The sequence below is a fragment of the Diadema antillarum genome, unplaced genomic scaffold, assembly GCF_040938485.1.
Source record: "Diadema antillarum isolate AM-2024a unplaced genomic scaffold, OU_Dant_1.0 seq00000333_RagTag, whole genome shotgun sequence".
NCBI lineage: Eukaryota > Metazoa > Echinodermata > Echinoidea > Diadematoida > Diadematidae > Diadema > Diadema antillarum.
This window is the reverse complement of record NW_027271349.1, coordinates 1,236,880-1,263,203: the sequence shown is the minus strand read 5'-3', so window position 1 is coordinate 1,263,203 and position 26,324 is coordinate 1,236,880. Positions and strand designations below refer to the sequence as shown.

The window sequence follows — 26,324 nt, the reverse complement described above, 5'->3', positions numbered from 1 at the left end:
TGTAGTTTTAACTACTAAAGTAGAGAAGAGTTAAAGATGTTTTGTCAGTGAGAACATTTATAATTATACCTTTGTGAAATATTTTAAAATTCTTTATATGAGCATTCTTGAGTGAAATTCTATTTCAACCTACCAAAGGCAGCCATCTATGTTGTAAATTGCTGAGATGTAGCAGATATTCTAGACTATGTTTGTACACGGTAGTTCTCACTGTAACCATGTCCTTGACAACTAACATCTTTACTAATTGTACTACACTCAGTTTGCATTGTTATTGTTTTTGTTGGGTTTCCATTACGAAACATGTGGGTTAGTCTCCATGTGTGTTTCCCTGACCCATGCACTTCTAGCCTTTTAGTCCAGGATTTACAATGCTTTCATCGTTTAGATGCTTCATGTTTTGTATTATGCCCGCTAAAGACTGTGTACCCCTTCTTGCTATCCTTTGCATTGTTTCAGCATATGGAGGCAACTTCAGGAAATATGGTAGGCTATCAGTCTTCAGCCTTATCTAGCAAGAAAGAGCTGAAGACCTGTCAATATTTTTTTTTCTTTTGTATATGTCCCATGCCTCTTTCTGTTTACCTAAGATATATCCTTGTCTTTGTTGTAATTGTTGTGTGTTGTTGTTGTTGTTTATCTTGTGAAACCTTGTAAACTTGTGTAATTAAATACTATTCTAAACTGAATTACAAAACTCACATTGTACAGAATTAGTTACATATGGCATTTCTGTATTATATCAGTCATGTTTGTGGAAAACTAATTTAGATTCGCATCTGTCATGACAAGAGGACATTAAAAAAAAATCATGATTTATTATCACAGTATGTGATAGTGGAGTTAAAAATGATTAAATTTAAACTCAGGGCAACACACTTTCACCTGTTAATGGCATGAAAAATCTACATTGTCAAGTAATTTCATATCAAAACCACAGCTTGAATATATTTTGACTGAAAATCATTTTTCGATAGTTGTGCTGAACAACAACCTCAATGTACTTTGACCAAGACAAAAGTAGATTTTGAATGTATTTGAAAAAGATTAGGATGTTAATAATGGGGGGGGGGGGGGGATTATAGCAGTCGTACATGTAGTAGTCACTACCATGATGGTGTCAGTAAATTACATTGTAGTATGATGTACATGTATAGTTATACTCTTGGTAATATAACATCTAATCTGCATGAGTTAATATCAATAAGTTCCTTTCATGCGTACTCAATACACAGTAGTCATTATTTCCTGCCAAAGTTGGTTTTACAATGTTACAGTCACATAGTTTAGTGAAAATACATACCAACTGCATAACTTTCAGTGTGCACCAGTCAAGCCTACTATACACAGCATGTTGTTCTTGTCTCAGATAATTCAGACAATTGGACAAATAAATCCCATTTTCCACACGTCACCACGCACAGGTTGCCATAGTATTGTCTCTTAAGCATGTACAGGTGCACAATATGTTTTCAAAATGTAACACCTCTAATCATACATTTTCCAGCATATCCACACTCTTCTGCCTTTTGTAAATTGTATATGAAAGCCCCACAATTTTTCACATAGTCCAGTCACATCTTGATAGAAAGAGAAACAAATGTTACACCTGCCATTCTTTCTTCTTTTTTTTTTTGGGGGGGGGGGGGGGGGGGGTCGTAGAAAGAAGATTTTTTTTTTTTTAATGATTGATTTTGAGTTGGAATTCAGAAAGCAGAATTGCATGTTAGTGAACAGAGATGAAAGTTTTTGTCCTGAAGATTAAAGGCACACATGGAATTCAATAACTTCCATTACAGAACCTTCAACACAGTTTCTCAGATAATAGAATTACCCATTTTACAGTTTCTATTTCTCGTGAAATCTCAATATTTAATTTCTTCCTAGTATGCATCTGTCTTTGAAAGAAAAAAATGGTAGAAAATGTATTTGTGTCTGAAACATGTTTGGATGTGGTATACAGTATGATTATTGTGTATGTTTGGTGTGTCTTGCATGTTAAAGCTACTGTTATATCTTAAAATGCTGACAAGTCCATAATATTTAATGCTTCACAGTGTATACAGTTTAGTGCAAAGAGTGTGATGAGAATTGCATGGCAAATAATCGTGTTAACATGAAATAATTAAACAACAAACAAAAACAAGCCACTGCTGAACTACAATAGCTACTATTCTATAAATATACATTTTAGCAAACTAGTGAAAGATTACAAGATGCAAAGCGTTGTGTAAAGAAACATCAACAACAGTTTATGAATTTCTTACTGGCTGGATGATTGTTATGAGACTTTCTGCATGAATTGTTGATCAAACATATCAAAATGCCTTTTTTTTAAAGCTGTCCAATGTAATAAATATAAGCTTCTATGGGATACATGTCCATTGCCTTGGGGGAAGAGGGTCAATATGTGCAGTTTGTATATGTTCTTATCCTCCTCCCCCTTTTTTTTTCTCCCCCCTTTTTTTTCTTGGTGCTGTTCTCTGTAATTGTATGAAGTGGAGATGTGTATGTTTGTGTTCATGTTTTCAATGAAGTACAACTCTTTTATCAGCCATTGTAGTGTAGATATTGGTAAGAGATTGTAATTTATACACAGTAAGCTAGGGAATGATGCCATGTATATTAACAACACATATTTTCTTTGTATATTAGAAGAGTAAATAATCTCATTATCACCCCATGTCACTCCTTACAGTGACACCATATAGAAGGTTCTCCATTTTAAAACTATTGTACATTGTACATGTACTTCATTATACAGCATTTGGTATTTCCTTTTTTGGACATTTTCATGGCAACATGTGTTTGGTATATTGAGGATTACATAATTGTGGGTTTCACAGACTTCATAGCAAGTACATTTCCCTTCAAAGCAAACATCTTTATTGTATTTTACGTGTTCAAATGGCTTGTGTGTCTTAACAGGCCATAGCATTACATAATCCAGAGTGTCTGAAAGCCTCCTTCTAAATACATGTATCTTGGCAGCCATCTTGTGTCGCTTTGTTTGTCGTTGTTGTCTTGGTGGTGGGTTGGCCATTATGTATTCTTGTCTGCATATTTCACAGGGATCACTACCCACATGTAGATATATATTCTATAATATTATTTTGTGTTTCCTTTCCAGCCAGTTGTGATTGATTCAGACAAGCAAGGTTTCAACCATCACACTATTAGTCACAATTACTTAAAATCTGAGTGTGTAGAAATTGCTGCATCTTTCTACATTACACTTGATTATGTTTGGGAAAATACACTCACCAAAAAAAGAAAGTAAACGCTTTTTCAAGTTTAGATTTCTCATAGAATATTTGACTGAAAGCTAATGTATTGTATACCATATTGAAGGTAATTTAATTCGCTATCAACCTGGCAGGTCAACAAAAAGGGAAACTTTACGCATGAGTGAACACCATCATTTTTCTCTTTCAGGGCACGAAAGTAAAAATTGCAAAACTGAACAAGTTGTCATTCATGCGTATGTGCTCTTCCATAGAACAATAAGAACAAACAACAAATTTCACCCAAAAAGAAACACGAATTAAGTTGCAAAAATAAACCTTTGATCTCTATGATATCTTTAAAGCCCAAAAGATTACTGAAGGCTAAAAATAATGGAGGAAAATAAAGCATCTGCTGTCAAATCTAAATTCAAATGAAATAAGAGAAGAAGTAAAATTAACAAAAAATCATAGAAATTTGAGCTTTTTTTTCAAATAAGGAAATTGTAAATAACGTTTGGTTCTTGAAATTGTCACATGGATTCTTAAGTCAGCACTAGATTAAAAGATGTAAATAAAGAAATTCTGCTTATTTAATCATCTTTATGCTTATTATTCTCTGTCATGTGAAGTCTGACTTGACACAAAATTCTTATTTTTACCCTTTAGTTTCTCATTTTGTTTTTCTTAGAGGTTATAAAGAGATAAAGAGAACAAAAACTTATTTTTCATATTTCGTTCATGTCTCTCATTGTGTTAAACTGGTCATTTGTTGTCAATGTTATTGTGAAGGGCATTTGCAAATTAAAGAAAACATGTCAATTTTTGCCATTTTTAATTTTGTGCATTGGAGGACAAAAAACGAAAGTGCTCACTCATGCGTAAAGTTTTCTTTTTAATTGACCTACTAGCTTGATAGCCGATTAAATTACCTTTAATATAATATATAATACATTGATTTTCATAAAAATCTTCTATGAAAAATATGACCTCGAAAAAGTGTTTACTTTCTTTTTTTGCTGAGTGTATATTTTAGTGACAAACATCACGTGGAGATAATTTGTGCTCTCTCTCTCTCTCTCTCTCTCTCTCTCTCTGTCTATCTATCTATCTATCTATCTGTCTATCTATCTATCTATGTATCTATCTATCTATCTCTGTTGCTTTGGATGGTGATCCCTGTGCACAGTTTTTGTGTGGTTTTTTTAATGTATTGTGTGAAGTATGCCTTGCAGTGTTAGTCCCAAAAAGATTCCAACTTTCCCTGTGGTGTCAGTCATCATTGTTCTTGGTACACTGTACATGTTATCTAACCACCCTAACTGCCATTCTCTTCTCTACCCAAAAATAAATCTCATCCATGGGTGTGCTTTGCATCGTACAGTACCATTCCGCTCTGGGAAAGACCAGTACAAAGGTTCGTCAGCTTTCCTTTCACTCTTGTCACTGGTGCTATGTACTCAAACTGTAGCAGACGTATTTGTATGACACCTTCATAATCCTGTCATGTAAATTTGCTATGTTTGAATGTAAATTCCTCATGTATAGCAAAGCAGACTAGACCCTGTATGTTGTGGTGACAGCCTCAACCAAACACACACTCAAAGATTGAGGTGCTGTGAGAGTGGTGTTTAGCCCACTCCTAACTTGGTTTTCAGGTTTCCATAGATCCACCTGTGTGATCTGAGTGCACTGCTTTGACTTTCTCATAGTTTTGCCTAACCACAGATTCTTATTATATTTCCTCTTTATTAAAAGGACTCTTTCAATGTGTGATTGAGAACTACATTGATACCAATTGTGAATTGATGAATTCATTTTACCCAGTGGCATCATAATGATTTCAAACAAATTATGAACAGATGGTACTTGCCATGTGTAATACATGTATGACTACTGGAGTTTATCTTGTGTGTACATGTTTAAAGAGGCATAGAAGTTCTGTGATTTGATTTAAGCAACAGACTTCATTAGTTTATGGATAAGTTTTCTTTTTCAAATGTATTAAAAGTAAATTTAATATTATTTTCATCTACTGAATCGTGCAACTACTGAAGACATGTATCAATGTGAAAGTGAATACAATTTAATACAGTCCACTCCCATTATACCAAACACCGTTATAACAAAATTCTGAATACAACAAAGTAAAATTTCGGGCTGCAACATCATCCACTCTATGTATTTTTATTGTTAATTTGTTTTGTTATAACAAAGTTTTGATATAATGAAAGAAAACTGCCGGTCCTGAGGACTTCGTTATAACGGAAGTCCACTGTATGATCATTATTGTTTGCTTTACTGGGATGACATTGGGACTGGATTTCACATCTTTCTTTTCTGCCCTCTCCAGAATTTACAAGAATTGAAGTGTTAGCCCTTCAGTTCATGTGTCATTGGCTCAGAATCAGAGGTCTAATGGTGTATAATCTCACAAATGCATATTTCTACAATTTGTACGTCTTTCAACAAGACATTGTATCTACACAGCTGTTCTCTAGCAATGAAATGGAATGAGTATGTAGGAGGAATGTAGAGATTACTGGCTTCTCTTATTTCAAGTGGGTTGTCTAGAACTATCTCATCACCTAACTGCTGTCCCCAGTCCCTAAAGAATGGACACTGTGTATTATAAGTGTAGTTTTGATGCTTACCTATAACCAAAGCGATGTTGAACAGAAGGCGGTGAGTTAGCTCAGTCGGTAGCGCGTCTGCCTCACGATCCTAAGTACCCGGTTCAAACTTGAGTCTGGACTGAGCAGTGTTGTGTGTAAACAAACCGTCCCCTCTGGCATGAGGCAAAACACTCTGTCCCTCGGATAGGACATAAAATGGAGGTCCCGTGTATGAGAGAGTCACAGCTCATGCACGTAAAAGATCCCGCTTCAGTCATTCATCGCAAAGAGTAGGGTTTTTAACCTGTTGAAGTGGTCCCACCTCACATCCAACTGGACCCCATGGAAGACCAGCTTAGCATAGCTGAATATGGGCTATCCAGCTATCTTCTCAGATGGAAATGAACAAACAAACAAACAAACAATGTTATGTCCAGCTCTAGCAAAAATAGATGAAGTGTGTCATAGAATGACACATTGACATTATTGCCAGAGGCCAGTTCTGTATATCAGAGGAATACTACCAAAGAGATTGCTGGGCACTAAACCCATTCTTGACATCATCTTGATGATGGCATTCAAACCAATAGCTTTACTCTGTCATCTCTGCTCTCCATAAAAAGACTTTTAGTGTTTCTCTGTACTATGCTAGGAGGTCTGCCTAGAAAATGGAGAGGGCAAGATTCATCCTAAGAGGTAGTGGTTCAAAAAAAAAAGTTAGATGTCTATCAGTGGCTTGAAAGTTCTAGCCGGTAGTTTTGGCTGTATTTATTGGTTAGTGTCCTCTTCATATTACTCACAGACCTGAAGTATGACTACAGTCTGACAGAAGACTACTGCCAGCATCACTTCCTGACTGGTCTGTTGCTGAGGGAAGTGGGTGTAGCACTTCATGATGTCACTGAGGTCAGACAACATGGTATCAGGGTTCTGAGGAATCTCCTGGCCAAACACAGTGCAGATGACCGCTACCACTCTAAGGTCAGTGTCTTGTATTACTGGTAGTCAATGGTCAAAGATAGTGATGGATCATCAACTCCTGCTTGTCATTTGTTTTCATGCCTCATAATATTCTGATATCTAAAGTTCCTCAGTAGCACTGTCACTTTTACTCTACAAAGTGTGCAACTTTGTGTGAAAATATACAGGTTGCTAATGCCATGCTTGCATTACAAGATAATATCTTGTGGAACAAGCAGTTTGAAGACATAAAATATATCATAATTGATAGTTGGGAGGTCACTGAATATCAGACATCACTGTCTCATTCCTTTTTTTTTTTCTTTTGTTCATAAAGCATGTACTCCCTACACTCTTAAAGTGATAGTGTATGTACAACCAGACAATTTTTGAGAACCATGGAAATTTGAATCGTGATGACACATGGCTATACTGTCACTCAGGCTCTAATGATCCAATACTCTCACTTTACAGTCAGGATGAGCCAGGCTTTCCATACCAGCCATGAAACACTTTTTATGTGATCTGTTAAGGTACCTGTAAGTGTGCATTGTGTCAATGAAGCAGTTGTTAGGATGTCGTCATGACATCACACTGACAAAGATTAATTCCATACTATCAGAGGATGCCATAGAACTCACCATCACTTGTTGACTGCTGTTCTTCCACTACACAGCAACACCAGGCTCGCATCGCCACCCTCTATCTCCCTCTCATTGCAATTATTCTGGAGAATGTGGAACGCCTGGCCAAGGATGGACCTCAGACCATTGGTCCAGGAGCCAATCTGAATGGAGGAGAGAATGTCTTTGACATGTCAGCTCTCTCTCAAGTCTCCACAGACAGCAGCCAAGGACACACCCAGGGACATGAGAGGAGTAATAGTGTGTCATCCAGCTCCAAGAGCCGTTCTCTTCAGAGAGATTCCAACATCCTGGATATCATCGCTGGCAGAGGTAGGCTTTTCTTCCTTTAGACATTCTCTAAAGTAGTCTTCCCAAAGAGTGACTGTCACAAACTATCCTGCTACTTGAGGACATTAGTTTAGACAAAACCATATTTAATGCATCCTTCCTTTCTTTTTTTTTTTGGTGATTGTCAAAAATTTAGATGACCCACTTTACAAACAATTTGAGTGCTTTATTCTCTGGTACTTATTCTAATGTCAGGTCATTCTGTGACTGCTGATTGTTTTGACAAATCCCCCTAACCTCATGCAAGTAAATAGTCATAAATTTGTCCTAATTAATCAGGGGAGATGATGTTCCAATATTTTCTGACCAAAATAGCATCAATCTGAATATCTTATGTCAGTTGAACTATTATTGAGAACTTTTTCCAGCTGACACTGCCTCAAATGGCAGCTATGACAATATTCACAAGCTACGTCAAAGGTAGTTTCACTACACTCATAATATCAATGGCTCAATTTTTGTGCATTTTGTTTTAACAGAAATTATACAATATCATTGAATATTTGCATATGATGGAAATGTGCATGAAGGTTGTGCTGTGGTCCAGCTTTGCCTCTTTGAGACTTATGATTGAAGCTGTAGATGCTAGTAAAACAGTAGATTTGTTTCTTTTAATTTGCCATGTTTGAGTGACATTTATTTGTATTAGCTATATTGGCTATTGGATGATGCTTGTTTTGATGGTGATGGATTTCCTATAATTTTGATCTTTGTTAAAGAGTGAAGTATTTACGGTTTGTATTGTTTTATCTCTCTAAACACACACCAAAGTGACAAAGTGTCTTCCAAAATTGTTCTTTACTTCTTGACTAATAATCAGCCACCCAGAGAGTGTTGTGATCTTCCTTGGTCTTGGTCTTTGTCATATTTAGAGTGTGTTGACCAATACTAGCAATGACTGTACAAGATGGTCTGTTGACGCTCGATTCACCATTCAGTAATGATTGTCATAATTAAAAATATTAACATTGCATTCTTAGTCAAGTAATGAAATGTCCATGACAATTATACATGAAGCCATCTATGAGAAGGTTCCAGTAATTTTGAGTGCAGCTGTGAATAACAGAAAGCAAACATGGAAGGATGCAATATTTATGGTAGCACTCTTCAGAAGATGACTGGGAGGTATTCAGGGAGAGACATTGTAAAATGTTTGATCCTTGATTACTTCATGTATAATGTATTGACTTCCCTGTGAACTGCATTCAATTGAATTTGTCATCAACTTTATGTCACAGGTGCATCTAGATTATCAGCGATATTCACAGAAGGTGACCAAATTCTTCTTCTTACATGTATATCACAGTCATTACTGCAGTATATTTTGACATCAAAACACAGTGTATATCACAGTCATTACTGCAGTATATTTTGACATCAGAACACAGTGTATATCACAAAGCAAGTGTTGTATCTCGCCAATTCCCTCTCATTGTAAACGTTGTACTTCATGTTTTCAATGTGATTCACAAGAGGAGAATTGTGAGGTTCCTACTAACATCAGTTTACTGTGTTACATATAGCAAATGGTTGTCCCTGCCAGCTTTGCTGTATTTATTCTGCTTCTTTAACTAATTTGCTGGGTATCTACATCTGTACTTATATGATGGGAAGTGTAAGAATGGCTAGGCAACCCAGTTAATCACAGCAAGCATCTAAATCAAGCTTTGAAGTGGCTTAATTATCTGCATATTGATATAGAGGCAGTGTTCATAAAGCCATTTCTGAAATTGTCACTGCTTTTATTTGTAGCTGTGATGAAGTATTGATGGAAATTTTAGTGCTCGACTGTAGGTTCAATGCAACAAGTGTGCTGAAAATCTGAAGGGAAGTAGGCCTAATTCTCCAAGTCTGACTGAGATGAATAGCTGGAGTGAACTCTTGACAACTCACTGTCATCTATTACGTGTGTTCTGTCATGTGTCTTACTTTCTTCACATTTTCATCTAGTACTTGAAAAACTGATGGCTAGATTTTGACCAAACTCGGTGGGAATCATCAATGGGGATGGAATCATAGTTTGTACAAATGATGATGCTGCTCCCAGGGGTTCCTTCAGGGAGGGGCCCAAATATTTCAAATAGGAGCAAATTGTCATTTTCTTATTTTTTTTTTTAATCTTCTTCTGGGAAACAAGTGGCTGAATTTTGACTAAACATGACTAGAATCATGGGGGATTATAGTTTACAAGTGCAGATGGTGATGGTGCCCCGAGGGGGGCTCCTAGGATGGGGCCCAAATACCTACAATAAGGGGAATGTTGTGTAAGGGGACCCTTAGTCGTCCCCGAATCTCAAGTATTTGAAGGGATTTGCCTTTTCTGGAGTGCCATGAAGGTAAAGTGTACTGAGAGCGGGAATGCTAATCCTGGATCTCTTGGTTACAATACACAGACTTACAGTCATACAGTGTACATGTTCATTTGATACAAGTCAATATTCTCTCATTCATGTGTTAAAATGTCAGAATATTCATATGTTCAGATACATCGTATGCGTGACCCTGTACCAACATCCATGAGTCAGTTTGTAAGGAACTGTGTGTGTGAAATTCAGTCATGTAAATTCTGGTGGGAAAAGATATGACGTGCTTGAGCAAAGTTCCACATGATCTTAAATGACATGATCAGTTCAACTTTCACAACACACTGTCCAATTGGCTCCCCCTTCTTGCCAGGTCCAGCTTTTCATGCGTGTGTATCTGTGTAATATATTCCTTTCTGAGTTTGCAGACAAGACAGTTGGTGCATGAGTTGCCTGGGAGACAGAAATTGAGGCAGCTCTTGATTTCATGAAAGTGAAAGTGGTAGAAATGATGTGTGGTTGTGTTGTGGAGACATTCTTAGAAGTTCTTTGTGCAGAGACCTTTGCCGAAGAGCTTTTATCGTTCTCTCTAGAACCTGTCATTATACTACTCAACATTAGGCGTTTTCACATCAGCCCAATAAAAATGCAAGCTCGAGATATTTTTCGCGATCGCAAATTAGCACGCTATTTCATTTCCTATTCACATCAGCCCAAAGAGAATTAGCCCGAAATTTTTTCGAGCTGATTCGACAGCTGAACAGTGTTGGATATACCAGTAGAGCACGCGCTTTCAGGTCACACACGCTAGGCATGTTGGGATACATCGCGCTAATTTCTTTAGGCGATTTCACATTATCAAATAGCGCGCTAGTTCACAAATTATCCCGCTGTTTCAGAAATTTCCCGAGTTGGACTCGAGAAATTTTCTCGATCAGAGCGATAAACTTAGAGCACTAATTTGTATTCACATTATCAAATAGCGCGCTATTTTGTGATTGGGGTAATTTCCCCAAGTCAGAAAATAGCGTGCTATTTCGAAACGTCGGGCTGATCAGGGCCGGTGCGGCCGTGGGGGCTCGGGCCCCCACACTTTTTTCAACCCGGAAGTATGTAAGTGGCACTAAAAAAGAAATAGATCGAGATCTTGAAGTATGGCTCCGGTAAGGTTATGTGTTTTGTCTGAAGACCTTTTGTTTATAACATCCGGAAATGGGAGGGGAGAGAATGAGCTGAGGACCTTTTTTTCTTTTTTTCTTTTTTTTTTTTTTTTTTTTGCTTGTCAGCTGAAGAAACCCGGAAGTGGACGGGGAGAGATGAGCTGAGGACCTTTTTTTTTTTTTTGCTTGTTAGCTCATGAAACCCGGAAGTGGGCCCCCACACTTTTGAAACGCTGCGCTGGCCCTGCTGATGTGAAAACGCCTATTATCTATTTTCTTTTTATAAGGTATGTTATTGTCAGAATTTCTTTTGTATTGATTCATATTTCAAAATTGAAATAACCCCATGGGCAATAGAAAATATTTTCATTGTTCATTTAAAGTCAGTCTATAGATTAGGATACAAACCAAATCAGATATGGTTGAAATTAACAGAAAATTATCCGAAGCTCATTTTAGATATCATTGCTTTTCATGGGAGCGTAATAATTCCAGTAGCCTTAATAGGTTGGTCTGGCAAGACTCTGTAGTGACTTCTGCTCTTTCCTTTATTGGTACATCAAACAAATCATCATCTTTAAGTGTCAGTATCTTGACAATTTTTTTCAAGCTATTTATTACTTGCAGTGTTGTTGTTCATTCTTTAACTCTTTGCAATGTCATTGTTATTTCCACAGTAGGAACATTTAGTGTAATTATGTCTACATATATGTATATCTACATACTTGCATTTAACTGACAAATGCCCTTAATCCACATAATCATGCTGATTTATTTCACTGGAATGTGTTCGAATATTCAAAGAGGGATTTTGTGATATACAAGAAATTGAAGGGAATCTGTTTTCTATTTCTTAATGATGATTCCTGTTTGGGTCTCTTCATTTTCTCTCCTCCTTGCACCTGTATTTAGTTTCCAAAGACACACCATTAATACTGTCAGGTAGTAACAGGGAAAGAATTAGTCTCTGTGCATGCAATGTCAAATGTTGTCCTGTGCTGAAAAATGTTTTCTTTTTGTATTTTTTGTTTTGTTTTTGAAGCTTGATATGAAAGGAGGAGAGTAGTTTAGTTGCAGAGGTCTCCATTCATGAAGCTCCCTATTTTGATTTTACTGTTGTCTTGTCTGAAAGTCATTTTGTCCAATTTCATCTATAGATGTTCCTATGATTTGCTCTTTTCTTTCATTTTTTCAAAATGCATAGAGATTTGATGTAATCATGAGTTGTGAACCTAAACCCAATTATTTTCTTATAAAAGAAAACAAGACTAAAGCATATAGAGCGTGTCATCAGGCTATGTGCTCATTTCTTCCAATAGTCCTTTAAGACCCTATCCATATTTTCAAGCTTTACTCATCAGTTACTTTGATTGAGTCAGCTTGATATGTGTGTATGTGATATGCCTTCCATATTTTGCTTCTTGATAGTTTTTTTTTTTAATTTGTTGGATATCATTTTATGTTGAGACTGTATTTTCACAAAGTTTGTTTTTATTTTGTTAGAGAATATCTACCCGTCTGTAGGTGAAACTTTAGTTTTTCCCCATTTGCCAGTTAAGATGTAATCATGTATCTTATGGCTCATATAGCCAAGTAAAAGGCTGAGGATATCTTGAGAGCAAGAAAATCTTATGTTTCCACAGCTATGCTTCTTGCAGACATGGTATATACACCATTGTAGCATGTACAGTCTCATATGTAATGTTCTGCATCTAGTAAGAGGGTGTGACCATATACAGTATGGCATTCCTCTTATAAACGAAGTAAAGCTGTCTACATATTACATTAGTATGACCACCACTTTTGTCATAATATGTTATTGCTATCATTGATGTTTTCATGACCATCATTTTCATCATCACCATCACCACCATATAATTATAATCAACACTATTATTATTACCATAATTTTTCCCACTTGTCTTTTGTCACAGCCTACATGCCTCCAAATGTTCCTGAAGCGAGTTATTTTGTCCGAAATTCTGGTATACAACCAAATATTATCACTTTTGATTTGCTTCTTATCAAGATCTTAACTCACTTCTGCATCAATCTGCCACACTCTGTCCTACAATATATCTCTTCAGTCAACTGGACTGATCTTCAGGGGAATAAACTGATAGCATCCATTACTAATACTGAGTATAGAACAATCTTTCCTTTCTGGTGTCTTTGAATTTTCTAGCAGAACACAATACTCATTAACCTACTCTTTCATTTTATATCTCTGTGTGAAGTGAAGTGGTATTGACATCTGTAAGAGTAATTCATATTTGATAGTTGTGTATACTCAGTATAGTGATAACAATACCAGTATCAGTTTTTTATTGGCATACTTATATCGTTCACTCCACCCCAGAAGCTACATACTTAAGAGCATTCTGACTCACATGTATTCAGGTAGCGTATTTTATCAATGAATTTACCTAATTTTTTTCCCCATTTTCAGTTAAAGAAATGTATATCTGGCTTTAAGTGCGAACACTCAGTACAGTCAAAGAAAAATATCCCAACCCCTGACCCAACCCCTATCTCAACCTACTGTAAAACATGATATATTCGCGGCACGAAATTTTCGCGAATTGGAGCCGACGGCCTTTTTCGTGGCAAGAAATTTTCGCGAATTGCCTCTTGCGTTCAATGCATATAATGTAGATAAGAAATTTCGCGTGCATTTTAATTTCGCGAATCTTGGTGCTCACGAAATTCGCGAAATTAAAATGCACGCGAACATTTCTTGTTTTACAGTATCCCCCTCCCCCTTACAGTCCCCCCAAATCACTTTTCTTTAACTCTTTACATGTAAGTCACAGGATACATCCTATCCATGTGTACAAGTGACATTTGAAATGAAAGTCACTGGAAAATGAAAATTTTGATTGTGATTGGTGAGATAGTGGCTGTGAGATACTGTGAGATAGTCACACGTATACCACTCTCCAAATTGTGGTCAGTGATTCAAGACAGCATCATTTTCAGCCTATATTTTTGTGATGTTTGACCTAATGATTTGACTAGTAGGATGTGTGGCATAAATCAGCCTGAACATTCTGAGTACTCTTCCCCCTCTGATAAATATCAAGTCTCAGAAGGCCTAAACATTATGTGATATCATTCTGGTTTTGTAACACTTGTTGTGGATGGCAGAGCAAAGCTGTACCTTTCTTATAGAATGACAGCATGGAAGATATTTGGACAGCGATATTCCCTGCTATCAGAAATTCAGAGCTTTATCAAATTTTGTTAAGGTACTGCAAACTTTTGTAAATACATGAATTCCATATACACTGTGTACATTATACCAAAAGGGGGAAAACTGCCAAGGTGAAAATATACAGTGATAGGCATGTATGCTTGTTTGTATGTCTACTGTAAGATGGTGGGTTTTTCATAGACTAATAGAAAATGTGATTTTATATACTGATGCAAATATTTCCATCTTGATAATATGCCTCAGGCTTAATGATATGTAATTACTCTAAATTGACATTCAATTACAGTTGTTTTAAGCCTTTCCTCACTATATGATTCTGTGAGTTGTGTGTTAGTGAATCATAACATATCTGAATGTTATGTGTGGTAATACTACAGACCAGGGTATTCTGATTAACACACAAATACACAGATGTGACATGAATGCACATTACGTTACTTTCTGCTGGTGTGAATAGAATGAATACCCAGACCATGTTTCTATCTTTCATAGTATGGGATGTATATCTTAGCAGGAAATATTCCATGTGGATAAAGTTTTGAGAAGGAACTGTCCCTGTGTCACATGATTCTGTGTCACATGACCCTGTGTCACATGACCCTGAGAAGAAGTACGCACCCCTGTGTGCTTTACACTGTTTCCCAATGACTCTTTTCTTTTTTTTTTATTCCCGCCAATGTATGTACGCTTGCCACACTTTATTTACACACCAACATTTTTATTTTATTATTATCGCTGCCATCAGGAGTGCGTCATTCCATTTCCACCCCTTCCATGCCCGAGGCCCAGCAGAGACGCATGAGCGCGTCAGGTTTGTTGGTTGTCTGTTTGTCTTGTTTGGTTTTCTGTCTACCTGTCTAGTTTGCCGCTGACGCTGCTTCTAACAGACCCTCCCATCTGGACTCAAGATATCTCAAGTTAGGCTGAGAGAAGGCCTATACAACATTACCTGGTTGTAGTCTGTGTTAGCCATGACAAAATGAAAAACAGAGTCATAGTTTGAAATTTAGCGGTAGAAAAAGCATTTCTTTCATTCTACTTTGCAATATGCTTTACTTGCCTAGGTCTGCGTGCTTGAGCTTAAAACTGATCTTAAGCCGAGTTGAGACACACAAAAATTAATAGCTGGCATTGCTTTCAAAGAGTTATTCTAAATACAGTAAGCATATCATTCTGTTGTGGGAAAAAAAAAACAGAAACAGCGGACCTAAGATTGAAGAAAAGTAGTCTTAATAATGAACTTGGTATGTTGACAATGGCAATCATTACTATCAGCTAATGAAACAGATCAACCAAGCTCATTTGAGGGTTTACCTTAAAATGCCATTGTTTCAAAAGAATATAAGTTTAAAGAATTCACAAAAAGAAAAGGGTGACATAGCATTCATACAGATAATGTGAGGGTAGTGTGAATTGAACTCTTCTAAAGTGTACTTCAGTCATTGACACACTAGAGTGAGTGTCTATGTCTAAATTTTTGTTACAGTGACTCCATACTTGCCTTCCCCTCACCCCACCTATTCACTGTTTGGGGTGTGATCTTGAAGAAAGCACAACAAGTATGTAGTTAGTAAAAGAGTTACAGGTCTATGCAACAGACTCAGTGTGTTACATCCTACCCCACATGAGAATGTGTTCATGTCAGTCATACATGTATCTTCTTTATCCTGTAGTGGTCAAGGCTAAAGAATTAGTACTTCTCAAATTCTTCTCAAATTCTTTCTTTTCAAATGTAGTATGACTGGCTTACCATGCATCCATCTACTTCAAGAAAGAACTCTTTTATATTCCTGCCAGAAAATGCAACTCTATCACATATATATATTAAAGATATTTTTTGGTTGATAATGTGAACACTAGTAGTATTCATAGAGTTTCACCTCTTATTACCCTGCAAAGAAGAGGCATGTGCCCTTACATGTCTTTATGCTATCAAAAAAAAAAAATAAAAAGTTTTTTTTTTACAGTGTACCATTGTACATAGATTAGATTCTATTGTCATTGTTACCCTGTGCTAGATATCCTATTCCAAGTATGGTTGTTGGTTTTTGGGTGTGTTTTTTTTTTCTAAGTCAGGGCAACATAGTAGATCAGTATAATTCATAGTACTCTAATTGCATTCCTTGGGGCGCGGGTATAGTTCATTGCATTGCTGTGTAGTTGTCGATTGTCATATATTGCATACTTTTAGTATCTGCAGGAGCGATATTCAGCAAAAAGGGGCGTGCACTAACACTTGATATTTGTGTTTGTGTGTGTGTGTGTGTGTGTTAATGTCTCAGGATTGTCTTTATGATTCGTACTAACTTGTAGACAATAGTATGACAATTACACTCAAGAGTATGCATACAATGTATATGACCACTTAGATTATTGAGTGATTAATCACCTCCCGTTCTGAAGAACATACATTGTATACCTGGGATTGAAGGTAACTATACTGTACATAGTCTAGATTAATACTGGGTGAAGTTAGATGGAGACACAGCCAGAAAAGAATTCTCCTGTTATTCAAGGTGGTCCAAGGTGGTCTCAGGCCCATTAATGGTCTATGGTGGTCAAGGGTAGTTTATAAGAGATATCAGTAAGTCATTGTTGGCCAACAAACCTGATAAACATCATCATCTTTACTTCACCTCTTCTAGGACACAAATTTTACAATAAATATATTCAGATTCAGGTTCTTGGCATGAAGCATGATATCACACAACCAGAAAGGCTCATATTTTGCTTGCGTGATTCAGTCAATAATATGACACCTTCATTTCTTTTCTATTATAGTTTGAGAGTCCCACAAAAATGTTTCCCTTTGATAGATAGACAGAAAAATCTCTGATCTAAATCTTGTTTTCTCATGCTAGAATCTGAAGTCCAGCTCCCCCCTCCCCACCTCAATGTAAACTAACTCTGTGTACCCAGCATGTCCTAGTTTTTTAGATGACATGTGACATCTCGATGGATGACCAGACAGATGGACGTTGTGGCTGGACAGCCAGTGGCATGAATAGCATGATATATATCACGTAGCCCCTAAACATTCTATGTTGCAGTGAAGTTGGTTCAATGTCTGTTGGTTTGTCAAACCTGTGTATGTTCCTTTAATCTGTTACAGTTTTTCTTGATATTGAAGTTCCATGTAGTTCATATCCAAAATGAGCAGGTACCGATAACTAAAGTCAGTACATTCCAAGTACCAGACTTTAACAAATTCTAAGTCACTCGCTGAACCCTATTTGTAAACTGCAGTCATCTTTAAGCATAATCCTACAAGTTTGACAGATATCCAGTAGGCTTGTCAATAAGTCATTAATTGCATTTCTGTCTTTCTCACACACTTCAAGCATAGACCCATAATGTTTTGGTTGTGTAGTAATATGAAGACATTTAATATCAGGCCTTGTGGATTGCCTTAGGAAAAAAAAAAAGTTGTTCTTGTGGTCATGCAGGAGGTGCCAGTGAAGTAAAGACACAGATGACATTTTGCAGTGTGTAGAGGTCACAGCATACTGATACTATACACTTGTATTGAATAACTATTAAGCTGATATGGAGGTGATAACTCTAGTTTATAAGGAAATGTGAAATCTGTCTCCAGAAACATATCTGGTATTGCATGATGAGCTTGCAGAGTATGAAGTGTGATTTTAAATCCGTTACACTCATGGTGTTTGCATTGTGTTAATGCAGGTGATATGAAAAGCACTGTTCTTAAAATGTCATTATCCCAGTTGTACAAGTATGTTGTTGTGTTTGAGGTATAGCATATAAACATTTTAATTCAGTTAACAAATATTTCACATATTCACAGTCAAAGTATGTCACTTCTTATATATTACAGGTTCTACTCATTAGTGAGATATGAAATTGGTGTGAAACTTTTGATCTCAGTACACACTATGTATCTGCAAAATTTTCAACTTTCAACACTACAGCCTTCGTCAGCGGACTGATCCGTCTTTACCTTGATCATGTAACAGTTAATGAGCAGCTCATAGACTTTTTGAAGTTTGTAGCCCTCTCTCCTCCTCTTTGTTGAGAGAATTCCTGGAACACGGACACCCCAGCTTCACCTTTCTTTGAAGATTCCCAGCATATCCATATTGAATCTCCAGGCCACCACATGGACCTAGATAGGGAGGAAGTTTTGGATCGGGAACCTCGATACTTTGAAAGGGAAGCCAGGGAGCAATCTATATCAGGGCCTACCAACCCTCTCTCAACAAAGACAGGGGGCACTACAAACTTCCGACAGTCTATGACCGCTTTTCACTGTCATGTGATCAATGCGAAGATAGGTCAGTCAGCTGATGAAGGCTTTAGCATCAACAGCTGAGAATTCCTTCAGGAAAATATCTTGCATTGATCTCAAAAGTTTAACACCAATTTTCAGAATGAATTCCAATACAGATGAGGATTGTTTTTTGGGGGTTTTTTTTAGTGAGATATGTTTGGTGCCACGAATTTTGTGTATCTATTTGTACTGACTTCATCTGCTTCTTAGCACCATCCTCAGAGTGACAGAAGGTGTGTAATATTTGGTTTATTATGACATCAGCTTTAACACAGTTCCTGTCTGACAAATAACCAGAGTACTAACACTTTCCATGTGTGTGATTGTTTACTCTCTCTTGTGATTTCTTGTCTTCTTGCCTCTACTTTGCTCAGTGATGAAGCTTATATATGTTACAGCAGATGACATGACATGAAATGAAAGGGACCTAAAAAATGCAACCAAGTCTTCCTGCAGTGAAAACCTCTCTCTCCTGCCTCTCAAATCATCTTAATACTATTCACTGCCTCTGACTCTGTGTATAATTGAAATACTCTTTTCAGCTTGATTTCTGTGATGTTATCACCATTTCAGGGGAACAAGCAGACAATACCAACAGATTGTCACGAATCTCTTCCACGTCTACCGCCTCTAGAAACCGTAATAGACTTTCTTGGAGCTCTAGCTATGGAGGTTTGTTCAAAGTAGTACCAAACACAAATGACAATTTGAAGGCCAAATTTTCATTGCTTTGCTTATGATATTTTTACATAAGGAACCACATATACTAACACCACTATTTCATAAACTTGCATTTCTTAACAAAAATTACTGCCAGAACAAACTTATTCCATAAATGCTAAAATAAAGAATTGGTGAGCGTTTCTTTCTTTGTTTGTTTGTGTGTTTGTTTTCATGCACTTATGCAAGTGCTGTGATGAATATCTACAGGTGTAGATGAAAAATTAGTCCATATGCACCAATGCCATGAATTTCTCTTCCAGTCATAAATATGCAAAATAAATCTAGCTTGCAGTATTTATTTATATCCTTTGGAGAAAAGTTCTTTATATTTGAAAGGTCATCCTCAAAAGATCTTTATGTTTGGAAGGTCATCCTCAAAAGATCTTTATGTTTGAAAGGTCATCCTCAAAAGATTGCTATCAATGTCTCTCTTCTAGTTATGCAGGTTAGATATCTAGTAAGGCATTACTGACAAAGAGCAATTATGACAGAGATACTTAACACCTGTTTTACTAAATTTGGTAAATGAAATTTCAAATTCTTGCAGACCTTAGAGACCATAACTGGTGTGTATGCTATGTGAGCATAAAGGAAGTGTGTGGTGATCTAGTCTTTTAACACTTGTTTTTCTTTTCTTCAAGAATAGGTAAATGTCAGCACACACACACAAATAATAAAAAAGAAATCAATGCTATTTGTACTCTTTGTGAATTATGCATGGAATAGGTATGGCTATAAACTGGCAGACAAGGGCACACTGCATGATCAAGGTTTATGTGACTAACACGCTTTGTTTCAATCACTGCACAGCTAATTTAAACAAAGGATGGGTAATGGAAATAAATCATTGATTTGAATGAATGTGTAATCAAGGTTCAGATGGGATAAATTATTTGGATTTCAATGAAGGAATCACCATTTTCTGTGAATGGTAAAATATCCATGATGGATTTTGTTCGATTAGAAAATAGATGAGTATTACTCTAATCAAGTGGACCAGACCATTCTTTGAGATTGCCTTGTGTGATGACTTGGCCAACATTCAAACAGTCACTACATGAATGAAGTATCTCCTTACAAAATGTCTTCCTATAAAATATGTGATAAAAAGTGTAACTCCAGATTTAGAATGATTGATTCACAACAGTGACCAAGCATTGATTTGATGGATATTTGATAGCTACTTTGTATTTCTACAGTAAAAAGCATGATAATGCACAGACATTTAGATATGACTGGACCACAAACATAGCTTAAATTTTCCATGGCTCTAGATTTTTTTAAATCCATGAAAACAAGTGGTATTATTACTAATTGCCAAAATCTGCAATTTTATGCTTTCACACATACAGAACGGATACTAGTATTCACATGCTAACATTTTAATTTCAGTTTATGATATTCTGTTGGTGTCTAATTTCTTCTTTACATATATTATCATATGTTGTGACTAGCAGGCTAAGATATAAATCTATGAGCAAGCTTTTAGAAAAGGAGGTTTTTCATTTTTTGAATTAAAAATGTATGCATCATATATTTTTTTTACATTTGCATGTGTCACATATATCAGTACCAAGGTATATCAAGTTTTATTTTGTCTTATGGTGTAAAAGGTTAAGAATTTTGAAGTTGAACTTTGTGGGGGTGGGGGTATCCTTGCAAAGGTTATTTCCCAAATAACACTGCTATCAATCATTGCATCTAGCTGCTGCTTTCCCAATTTAAGCCATAAATCTTAGAAAATATCTTTGGTAAAGTAATGGATAAAAACAAGATGAATGGTTTCAAAAGTGAGAAACAACTTAGACTCATAATGATTTAGTGAGTTTGAGTCTATCATGTCATAAAATATCCTTTGAATAGGATGGTTCAGTTTTAGGTAAATAAATTGAATTGAATGAATTAACTGAATTGAATTGAATTGAATTGAATTGAATTGAATTGAATTGATTGAATTGAATTGAATTGAATTGAATTGAATTGAATTGAATTGAATTGAGTCTGCTAAAAGATATAGCATGATTTCTGAATCCAGCTGGAGGCTGAATGTTCGATTTATTCAAGGTAGTGGATCTGAGAATTATTTATGTAAGTTCTTGATCCAGATTCTGACCCTTAGAAGGTAGATTATCATATTTTGAGGGTAATAGAATTGACAGTTTTGGGTCTGGGTCCAGATGTTGCAACATAAATATTTATATTATAAGACCAGGCACACACATTCTATATGGCAAAATGTCATAAAGTGTATTTGAAGATGGAAATTTCTGACTGGATGCAGGTAAAAATTAATCAGAGGGGACAATTTGATTTCTTTACTCAGGTAGATTGTAATGTCTTGAACCAGATAAAGTCATTTTAGAGGGTAGATTGTAGTGTCTTTATCCAGATAAAGTTTCCTTAAGTTGAACATATTACCTTTTTCATGTGGAGTCTGCTTATGTAGTAGAGAATTTCCAAATAAAGCAAATAATGTATCATGCTTACTATCGAATTATCTAGTTCTTCTCTTTCTGAGTGATTAGATGAGATCAGAAACAGAGGTAGGCCTACTAGGAAGTACTGTGCCAACCAAGTCAACAAAACTTTCAAGGCTTTTTACAGAATGATCAGAGTAACCTTAGCTCATGGTGGAGTAAACTTTGTCTGTTTTACCATGGTGAATGCAGTCAGTCTTTGCATTTTCATTTGATACCTGTACCCAACTTGGTGAAGGAGGCATAATGTTTTCAACATGTCTGTCTGTTAATAATATCTCTTTACCCTTATTATTAAGGGAAAATACAGTTAATTTTGTGGAGAGATATGTTATAGTAGGAGGTATGTATCTACTAATCAGATTTCAGCAAAATCACCAAAGTGAAAGGTCAGGTTATTGGCTTAAATGTCATTCCAAGCAATCATTTCAACAAGGAAAGTCGTATTATTGGTGAACAGGATGGGAATACAACTGTAGATAGACAAATCAGGTTTCTTCAGTAAAGGTCACTAGTTACGGTCAAGGAACATTGTGCTTCAATCATTTAGGGCTTGTACTAAGGAAGGGTAGCAATAAAAGTCAAACGTCAAAGGAAACCAACACAAGCTTAAAGTGTCATTTTCTAGCCATAATTGTCACTAGGAGAGTCAGTAGTAATGCCAGTTTTATGATGTAGGTGATGAAACTTGATAGGTTTGATTTAGTTTGTGCAGAGAAAACCAAATCCTTAAATTAGTAGTCGAGTTGAGTAAACTTCATGGAAATGTAGAGAAAGTGTCATGTACGTTATGTACTTAATGCTTGATTGATAGTGATTGCATTAGATAACTAAGGCATCCCTGGTGACTGCACTCTCTATTCGTGTTTTTCTATAGTCGCTTTCATGATTTCAAAGAAAAAAATAAACTGTCAAGCTTTTTACTCAGAGGTTTCCATCGAATGTCATGAATCATGTAGATTTCAGATCAGCACTGAGACTTTCATTTCTCAGTGAAAGTATAAATAGTCTTTTCATTCATGTAATGGCATAAACTTCTTTTTTTCCCAAACAAATTCTTTGAAACAATGGTATTCCAGAAGCACATGCTATCTGCAGAAATGTGTTTTATGCAAATCAGATGACCTTGAACAATAGTGTATTGATCATCTGAAATATCTTTTATTTAGCCCTTCATTTTGAAATAAAGATTATTTCACCATTGCAAAAAAAAAAATAAAAAATAAAAAATGCTTGAATTTGCCTGCTTTTATTAGCTTATCTAAAACTGCATGGATAGTTTTTGAATCAATTCTTTGTTTTTTCTTTCAATTTTGGCATGATTGGCATGATTTTTCTTGTTTAGTATGATGTAATCATATACACATAATTTGTATATGCATGTCTTAAAGTAATATCTTCTTGACATACATGTACAGGAAAGTATATTACTATTTTAACTTTATTTGAAATTTAGCAGTGATCAAAATTGTTTGTTGTTTGTTGGTTTTTTTTTTAAGACAATTCCAGTGAAGATGAATGTGGTAAATGAGTGCATATGTGCTATTGTTTCATTTGACTGCAGTGAAAGATTTTGAATATGGAATGTCTAGATACAGTGTAAGAAATTAGACTTTAGAAAATTCTGACCATCAAATGTGAATAGTACCTAGTTTAAAATTGTGTGCAGATGCATTAAATTAGATTTCATTTTGAGATTTCTTTCAAATTCTATTTATATAATAGATGCATATAATAACACTACATATATAATATGTGTATGGCAATGTAGAACCCTGAAAAACATGTGAAGGGGAGGGGGGATCATACAGACATTGCAAATAAAAGCACTCATACCCTTGTCAGGCATAATGTGTGAAGTGAATGTATGCTCAACTTTTGAATGTTTGTGATTTGTAGGGCTGGCTTCAGAATTAAGTATTACATGTACTAGTATACATCGTCACCCAAAGCACAGCTATCATTTAATTTAGTAAATATTTGTCAAGTGGAAATTAGCGCTAGTGACTTGAGAGGGCGCTCTTTATGGATACATCATGTACATGTAGTTGCTTCAACTTTGTGCCTCCTATACACTGTAGGTGAAACAGCCGATGCTCAGTTCCTGCGTGGCTTACAGGCCATCATTACCCCGCCCACAACGGGCTTCTCTTCAGCCTCAACCTCTCCCTCCGGCTCCAGCAGATCTAGTAACCGCTTGTCCTGGAACTTTCCAGGTGTGTGGTGGTGGTTGTGACCTTTGAACTCTGACTTCCAGAGTTCACTCACTACCATTTGGTGCCATTTCTTATTCTCATCAACTAATGCTTTATAATCAGCTACTATACCCTGCAGCTGCAGCCAATAAAGCTTTAAAATGCCAAGTCCCTCTACAGATGCGACATTACAAAGTTCTTTTTGTTTTGATTTATTTCTACCAATATATATTTTTCTAAGTATATCCACCAGTCCCATAGCCTCTTCTGTTAATATTCATGTGAGTAGCAGTATCCTATGACCTTTGACCCTGTGTTATATTATCTGTTTAGCAAGCAATTCAACACATATGACATATGTGATTTCAGTCAGTGGCAGGTACATGCTTGACCCTTGTAGCTTGGAACCTATATAGACAGACACCTGGCTAGACATGTCCATGCAGTAAACAGTGATGTAAACATAAATGTACCTTGTAGCAGTGTGCATTTATGTAGCATATCTACTGATTAAACACAAGACATCCTGGTACAATTACATTCGAGTAGACAAACTTGTCATTACAAGTTAAGGAATTTACTTTGTACCAGGAGAAAAATAAAATTTTCTTGATTTTATTTGCAAATAATTCTGAAGTTAATGTCATTTATCATAACACATGGCACAGATAAATCAAAGTGTGATCTAAACAAAAAACAAAAAAAGAAATGCAATCACATAGCAAGCAATATACTGTATGGGTATCATGGATGGAGAGTAAATTGTTCTCTGTGTAAGATGACTGCTACAGTGTATTAGCACTTGTCGTATTTTACTCCTAGGATACTATGCTTTAAGTATACATGTTGGAAGATAAAAATGACACATCATAGCTTTTGCAGTCACTTTCTCAAAGGGACTTAAATGTTTCATGTGATTTGATGCTACCCACAATCTCTTGTTATCTATTCTTTCACAAGATGGTGTGATGACACGACTTCATGCAGTTTTCTAAACTTTAGTAGTATAGATTTTAGGTATCTGTTTGCTATTAGTTACTGTCTCCTTTGTGTTATCTGGCTAACTTATTCTCTACCAGAATCAGCTGTCCTCACAGACTTTACACACAACCTATCAAGTTTCCCTATGCTTAATTTGCTTTATACTAGGCCTATATTTTACAAGGCCTATATGGAATCTTTGCCTTGAGCTCAGCCTTGAGTACGTCCTATGAAATGATGAAATGAATTATAAAATTCAGTTGCATGAATTATTCATCGTAATGAAGTTAGATAGATTCAGTGGAGTCAATGAATGATATTATGAGAGTGTTAACTAAAATTCCAGTCCATCGTTTTAACTGTTATTACTGAAGCTGCTGAAATAATTAAACAGCAAATCACATTTAGAGATTAAATTTCTTAATCTTATTATACCTCCTATCTTTTCATCTAAAAGAAACTATTTTGTGCTTCTCTCCCTTATTTTCTCTTTTGCAATGAATGCAGAAAATTTGAGTTCTAATTTCAATATCATTGATTTTGTACATTGACATTAAATTCCACTGAACTTGTTTGACATTCCGTGTCATTGGATTCAATTTTATATTTTTAGTTTTATGGTTACATATAAAGCATCACTGATATTAAAGCTGTATTAAGATTTCAGCTGTTCATTCTAAAATCAACATTTTCAAACTTCATTAACCTTCTGCTTGCAACTAATTTAGTTTGCATGCTACACGTATTACTTTCAAACAAAGATTTTAATGCATTGCATTATGGTTAGAAAACAAAAATATCTTGGCCACATTACATGTACATGTTAGTTTAGGTCAGTGTGGAACAAATGTGTTAGTTTGGATGTTGTTTGTTTGTTTTTTCTTCTTCTTCTTTTTTCCCTTTTTCATAAAGGTTCATATACTTATAAGGTTTCTTATTGCACAATCTTGAATGTCTTGTTTTATGCCCTCATTACATACAGATTTGTTCTCATGGTCACTCGTCGGAAGCAAAGTTTGATGCTTGCGGCCACCCACCAAAGTGTATTGGATTGCAGTCTGGGTACCGTTTCATGAAAGTTGTCAGCCCTGCCAAGTTGTCAATCTCTGTCAATCACTATAGTAACAGTCAGTGACCAGAGCTTCTCAGCCAACCAAAACCAAGGATTTTACTGAAATTGTCAGAGACTGAAAACTTGTAAGGGCTG

General features: G+C 36.0%; 1 protein-coding gene across 1 annotated transcript in view; it reads left to right on the top strand.

Annotated features, from left to right (window-relative positions):
• Window positions 1–26,324, top strand: part of LOC139730778 (dedicator of cytokinesis protein 9-like) — a 136,209-nt gene that overhangs the window by 77,608 nt on the left and 32,277 nt on the right. The window contains exons 29-36 of the mRNA XM_071641640.1: window positions 460–486; window positions 4,609–4,641; window positions 6,642–6,820; window positions 7,476–7,755; window positions 13,171–13,221; window positions 15,196–15,261; window positions 19,315–19,413; window positions 24,023–24,157. Coding sequence (XP_071497741.1) covers window positions 460–486; window positions 4,609–4,641; window positions 6,642–6,820; window positions 7,476–7,755; window positions 13,171–13,221; window positions 15,196–15,261; window positions 19,315–19,413; window positions 24,023–24,157 — 870 coding nt within the window. The remainder of the gene's footprint in view (window positions 1–459; window positions 487–4,608; window positions 4,642–6,641; window positions 6,821–7,475; window positions 7,756–13,170; window positions 13,222–15,195; window positions 15,262–19,314; window positions 19,414–24,022; window positions 24,158–26,324) is intronic.